Raw genomic sequence first — 7,055 nt, forward strand, 5'->3', positions numbered from 1 at the left:
TTTCTAGAAATCAGTCAGTATGTTGAAGTCAGAATAAGGCAGATCACTGCACTGCTGTCAAGAAAATGACACTTGATTCTAGAAAATTCTCGAAAAAAGTTGATTTGCATCAGAACAAAGTCAAATGATCTCATCCCAGTGGCAGATTGTTTCACTTATTTTAAGAAAATTAGGATTTTAGGACTCAATATTAGACTGAATGACTTAGAGGTTTTTTTGCAGTGTAGATTTTACATTTTCAAAATTTCTGACTTTCCCTGACCTTCATTTATTTCCGGACTGAATTTAAAGATTGTGTTGAATTTTCAATGTATTTCACGCCCAGGCCCACTGTACAGCTGAAGGTTATTCTTCACAACAGATGTCACAAATAGGATCAGTGGGTCTGCAGCTACATTAAATGTGTTGTCATGTCATGTGTATCAGGACTGAACGTTTTTTTCTTGTATTCATTTTCTGTTTTCAAACTTTTCCAGACCTGGAAATGATCAAATGAACGTCACATAGTTCCAGCCGAGGCTCTTCAGTCTGAGGCTCGCTTCGGTAAAACTAACAAATTCCAAGGCAAATTATTCACACAAAGCTTCCTGTGATCTCAGTATCAATATCTGATCACACAAGAGGGCAAACCAGATTAACTGGAGGATTTAGCTGTAATTGTGTTCGCTTGGAGGAAAAACATTTGATTAGAAACTCATTAGAGCTCAAATTGTATTGAAGTAAACACAGTCATTCAGCCTGACGTTTATTGTCTTTATTTTAACGTACGATTACAATCTGCAGGAACACCTGAACTCACATGACGACACACGAGCGGCCCTCGCCCCACATGTTGAGAACCGCTGCCTCACACTGACCTTTCCCTGTACTTTTCTCATTTAAACTATTAAAGGAAATTGAACAGGAAGATAAGATAGATGTGAAGACTAACTCCATTAAAACTGTTGCTTTTATTGTGGAATTAAAAACCCAACTCCGATCAGACTGCTGACATGTAAAGACAGGATTTACATTTTAGTCATTTCACTGATGCTCTTAATGAGGTCAACAGTAGAATCAGCTTCAGTTACCAAACAGTAGTGTAGAGGTCAAAGGTCACAGAGCCCAATAAAATGTGGCTGTTGTGTGGCTTTATGGCTTTGGTATTGAATAGTACACAAGTATACAAACATGAACGAGTTCTCAGAAACACATGGGATGACAATAAGCAGTCGGGGGGGGGAACATTAAATTCGATGACTTTTCGTGTCAAATAGTGCCAGATGAAAGTTTTTGTGATTGAAAACACATTAACGTTGAATTAATGCCACAATAAAAGACTCAGTTTCTAATAGAGAGGGAGTTCAGCCCAATGTTATCATTTAGAGTTTAATCATGACTACACAGTTATGCTCATATACAATAATAATAATAATAATAATAATAATAATAATAAATATTTAATTTTAAAAAGTCTGTCTCTGTCACATCATGGGCGAGTCTGTCTCCACCTGCCCCTCCTCCTTCCCTCCCTCCCCCTCCAGGCCGGGGGGAGGGGGAGGGGGCAGGGATGAGAGGTCAGGGGTCAGGGGGAGCGGGAGGAGCAGGGCGGGCTGGAGGAGCGGGAGCGAGGCCCTGAACGCCTCCCAGGCCGCTCTCCCTCCGTCTGCTGCTGCTGCGTTCACCTGCAGGAGGAGAGGAGAGGGCTGTCAGGACAGGAACGATCTCATTGGCTGAGCTAAACTTCAGTGGGTGGAGCCAAAGAACTGAAGGATGTGATAACTCCACATAAGTCCAAGTCAAGTCCATGTCATTAATGTCAAGTCTCAAGTCTAAATGTAGAACAGCAAGTCAAGTCAGAACAAATCAAGAGTCCAGTATCAATTTAATATCTTAAAGAAAACTAAATATCTAGGACTTTTCAATGCAATATGGTTTTAATAGGATAAAAACTTGGTAAGAGCATCATGAGTTTGATTTCTATAATCAGTTTCAACTTCAATAAATTCAATCATTCCATACAAATTCAGAAAACAGAATTTAAATTCAGTCGTCCGCTGGAACAAATCTCATCACTTTCAATCTAAGTCATTTACACAAACACAAGATCTCAAGTCAAGACTTTAGAAACCTTTTCAAGTCATCAAAGTACAAGTCAGAGTCAAGTCCCAAGTCACCAGAACCCAAGTCACCAGAACCTGAGTCAGCAGGACGCAACAAAGACGCAAAATTGATAAATCACAAACATGTTGAAGTGTAAAAACATGAGAAAAAGAAGCGGTCGGTTTGGTTTCTCACTCTGATGGGATCTGGTCTCCGGGCCTCGGCCTCAGCAGACAGACTCTGCTGCAGCTCCGCAGGCAGACTGAGCTCGTCTCTGAGGGAAAACAACAACAACAACAACAACAAAAAAAATCAATCTGTTTATGTGGTACGCTCCAATATTAAAGCTGCACTAGACAGTTCTGACCATTGCTCGACCCAAATGGCAGCAAGATGTAACTGTAATTTGACCTATCGCTGATTGTACCATACAGCAGTGATCCAAACTTTTCCATCGTCTGTTCTAAGCAGCCGGTGTCTGGTCGCTCTTTCCTGGGAAAAACCCTCATGAGCAGCGATAGCCACCATGGCTGAACAGACAAAGAAAAGAGAAACTCAAACTGCATCAACAGAAAATCCAAGGAAAAAGAAAGATGAATCTCTCAGAAGAAGGCGAGCTGCTATAAAGGAAAGCGCCCGTCTCCGAGGGAAAACTGGAGCGAACATCGGCGTCGACAGTCCAAGATGAGAAGAGAGGATGAGGAGCGATGAAGATGTGACTCTTCTTCTTTCGGACTGGTGGGTTTCATTATCGTTTATTAGCTGCAGTCTATTCAGGGCTGTAGTCGAGACCGCCTTGGTCGAGTCCAAGTCCAGATCGAGTCAATGGTGAATCGAGTCCGATTCAAGACCAAGTCCGAGGGGGGTCGAGACCGAGTCGAGACCAAGACCGCAAAACTACGAGTCCAATTCGAGACCAATACCATAGCAATGTGTTATCCAAGGCTACCATTGTATTTATTGACTAAAATAGCATATTTTTGTTTATTGCCTAAAATAGAAGGGAGGTTTCTAAAGACATTTCAACAAAATTAGCATGTTTTGAGGACAAAATTAATTGTAGGCAGCTTGTTTATGTTCATAACATACAGTAGTTGCACCTTTACTTAACTAGAAGTGGATTCATCTATAAAAACAATAATATTATGTAACGTTAATTCATCCGAGACTGATTCAAGACTGAGTCATACTAACTACGAGTCTGAGACGAGACCAAGACCGTCAAAAATCGGTCTCGAGTACTACAGCCCTGGTCTACATTGAGTGTCTTTATTATTATGTTGGTCAGTGCTAAAAACACCAAAGCAATGAGCGCTTATGAGCAGAGTTGTTGGCAAAATGAAGAAAAACAAGATTTTAAATACCCAGAAGTCCTGTGTGGTGACGTCAGCAGTGACCTGGCCAGTCTGATCGCTTCACACCAGAGGATGCCAAAGGATCGAGAGCGGTAAAAGACCTGACAGTTATTCCAGTATTTTGCAGGGTGGTGTAGATTACCTCTTCACTAGAAGTTTCTGCTGGATCTCTGCTCTAATGAACTAGTTTACTGAGACTTTCATGTTGGTGTCAGCTGCAGGTCAAGAGGATGGGAGGGAGGCTGCAGCAGAGACTGTCAGTAAGAGATCAGTTCTGTCAGTGTTCCTACTGGTTGCTGATAGATGTTGATAAAGGTCATAGATCACTTCATGCCCCTTTAAAGTCCCCATGAAATGAACTCCTAATTACTTCAACTTCCTGGAAAACACAGTATCTTTCAATGGTGACATCATGCTGCACCAGGAGGCGTAAATGAAAGTTTCTAACCAATAAAACCATCAGATTTTTGAACAGTCCCTCCTCTCCGCACCCCTCCCATCAAATGAAACTGCCTTTCTCTCCCTGACTCATATTCCATTGGTTTAGACTTTTGAATAATCCCTCGCTGTGTTATGTCCCCTCCCCACAACATCCTGTTTCAACGCATCAAATCCAGGAAGTAAAGATGGCGTTTCAGCTCAGACTCACATGTCGGCTCTCTCCAGCCGGACGCCCCAGCGGCAGGTCACGGAGTCGGCGGCCGCCTGCACCTGCTGGCCGACCCTCCGCCTGTCCAGAAGGATGCGGGCGAAGTCGTGGCGGGCCAGAACGTCCCGCGCCGCCGCCTGGACCAGAGCCTGCAGCGCCGCGGCCGGACCGCACAGAGCCGCGCCGCACAGAGCCACGTTCTCGATCCGGTAAAAACACACCCAACTCAGCTCCGCACGCACCAGGTCCTTCGTCACCGCCTGGAGACGGACGGGCAGACGGGAGGGAGAGTCACACCAGCCAGCAGTCCAGTACATAAGAACAGCGTGACGTTTCAAATAGGCCACGCCCACAAAGTGCGGTACGAGAGATGTGCTCAACTCCATTTCTATGGGCAAAAATCAACATTTTCTGGTGTTCTAATAATTGATGTGAAATATATTTGGTGTTAATCGCCCAAAACCTTTTCACTCTGTCAAGCAGCTGTGTGATCTTTATAATTTAATTATCTGTAAGTCACAAAATGCTAACAAGCTAGCAAACTTCCATACAAGAGAGGAGTCATGTTAGCATGTTGGCACTTCCAGATAATAAAACTTTAATGATCAAATTATTTATACCATATATGTTTCACATAAATTATTAGAACACAGAAAAAGCAAACACAGAAAATGTTGATTTATTTTTTTGTTCATTGTATTGTAAATGTGTGTTTGTGCACAAAACCACAAATACATTTTCTTAACTTTATAATTTTACACTTTTTCTTATCTGTACATTAATATCTCGAAAATGTGAAAGAAATCTGAAAGTAACTGAAATTTAAAAAAGAAAAGAAAGGGATGTGGTCTGATGTGGTTTCTGTGGGAGGAACAGGACTTGTATGCACCGACTGTGATCAGAGCCACAGAGCCGACAGATTGAAAATGTGAATATTTGCGTGTGTGTGTTGTTGTGTGTGTTTGTTGCTCTTCGTACCGTGTGAGGAGGAACCTGGAGCATCTTCAGCCGGATGTCGACCTTCTGACACACATCGAGGAACGGCAGGCAGAACAGAAGGCCTGGAGAGAGAGAGACAGAACAACAACATGACCATCAACAGTCTTCCTGTCCTCTATGGAAACACGGGAATATTCACTATTTTCTACTGTGTTTCTGGGTGCTGTGACCTCTGACCCTTGACCTCCTTACTATTGGTTGCTTGTAACCTTTGTGATCCAGAGACTGAATCGTCTTACAGGATTCCCACCGGTCAGGGAAGGTATTTATGAGCGGTTTATTCCAGACAGGGAAACTCAGGGACTTTGATAAATCCTCTGGGGAAATCAGGGAATTTTACAAATGGGAATATAGCAGAAAGTATTTTCCAACTTGTTTCACACATTCACTGCATGAGATGATTTTCAGCCCAACTGGAGTGGAAACCAGACTGAAAAATAACACTAACAAACCAAGAAGGAAGAGGGCAGATTTTTTAGGGCAAAATTTGCAGACAAATTTTGCTGGAAATATTTTCTCACTGCTTTATAGAGAGCAAGCTTTGTTGGCAAGGTTTCAACATTAACCAATCAGAGACAAGAAAACTGGTCAGGTGACCTCGTCCTCAGCACAAAATATTTTCAAAATGGTTCAACTGCTGCTAAATAGTAAACACAGCTAGGAAATAACAGCTGTGATCCTTTTAATTTAACATTTAATCTACCAAGCTAGCTGTTGATGACAGATCCAGACAGAAGACTATAACACATTTAAACTCCAGTGGAAACCTGATAAAATGATTAAATTATTACATTTTCAGTTGAAAAGAGGCCAAGATCACAGTCATGCAGCAGTTTATTATTTCATCCATTTTCACTCCTCAAACTGTCAAATTTGTCAGTTTCCGCTGCCCTGTTTGCTCATTGCCCAGTTGCTCTTACTCATTGCCCATTGCCAACAAATTTTGTCCCAGATTTGTCTGAAAAATGTGCCTGTGTATCATCAGCTTTAGGGTCATGGAAGTGCTCTGACTTGGTTATGGAAAAATCTTGGAAACATCATGTAATTTTACATCAGGGTCACAGTGAGCCGGGTCTGATCGGGTGTTGATGGAGACGCTGTCCGTTCGTTCCTCAGGACTCAACACTTCCTGCTGCTGTGGTTTGAGCACAAACCTTTACCTCAGTGTAAAATATGAATAAATCAACTACAAGACTCCAGTGAGCAGCAGTGACCTGGTCCTCTGGGTCTTCCCCTCAGCAGGTGACCCAGCCTGAAGACCACCGCTCGCTCCTGCTCCCTCACCACCTGTCAATCAAGACGGCAGCCGTCAATCAAACGGCCCGTATGGACGGACGGACGGTGCCGGCTAGAGAATCCAGCTGAACGAGACACACAGCACACATCGGCAAGCGTTATCGAACACATACTGGATCTGCTTCAGGAAGACGACTCAAAATCAGCTTTAAGATGTTATTGTCACTAATCTACATAACTGCAATAAGCAAAATACAGAAACATATACCTGTAGGGTTCGAGTAATATAGGTGTTTGAAGGTTGATATTGATATTTTTATCTATTTTATATTCAATATCTCACAATTTGGCCATTTTTATGCCAAAAATTCCAAGCATTCAGTGTTTCCTCCAGAGTTTTCTTCCCATCAGGGTGGAAAAGCCTCTGAAACATTTAGAGCATCATGGGAAACTAAAACTCTCCACTGAAACCAGACTGATGACATTATTTTAGTGTCAGCAGCTCTTCAAGGCCGGTTTTTGGTTTGAAACTACACCAAGTTTCATGAAATGAGCCTGAACTCTGAAGCTCAGCCTCCATGTTTCTGACAGGAATAATATTTTTTCAGATCAGGTTCCTCGTAAAGGAATTGTTCTGGACATTTTCAGCTGTTGGTCACATGGAAAGGTTAGCTAACGTTTCAGCAGCAGGTTAGCTTCAGGTTTCATCTAAATCCTCCAGGCATGTCTCTTTC

At 42.5% G+C, this 7,055-nt stretch overlaps 1 protein-coding gene across 1 annotated transcript in view; it reads right to left on the reverse strand.

The window, feature by feature from the left end:
* Positions 1–1,463: 1,463 nt before the first annotated feature.
* Positions 1,464–7,055, reverse strand: part of nphs2 (NPHS2 stomatin family member, podocin) — a 7,420-nt gene continuing 1,828 nt past the window's right edge. Inside the window, exons 3-7 of the mRNA XM_071911147.2 lie at positions 6,300–6,372; positions 5,065–5,147; positions 4,087–4,346; positions 2,278–2,356; positions 1,464–1,664 (exon numbers count right to left, since the gene is read on the reverse strand). Coding sequence (XP_071767248.2) covers positions 1,464–1,664; positions 2,278–2,356; positions 4,087–4,346; positions 5,065–5,147; positions 6,300–6,372 — 696 coding nt within the window. The remainder of the gene's footprint in view (positions 1,665–2,277; positions 2,357–4,086; positions 4,347–5,064; positions 5,148–6,299; positions 6,373–7,055) is intronic.

Source organism: Centroberyx gerrardi, chromosome 9, assembly GCF_048128805.1.
Source record: "Centroberyx gerrardi isolate f3 chromosome 9, fCenGer3.hap1.cur.20231027, whole genome shotgun sequence".
Classification (NCBI taxonomy): domain Eukaryota; kingdom Metazoa; phylum Chordata; class Actinopteri; order Beryciformes; family Berycidae; genus Centroberyx; species Centroberyx gerrardi.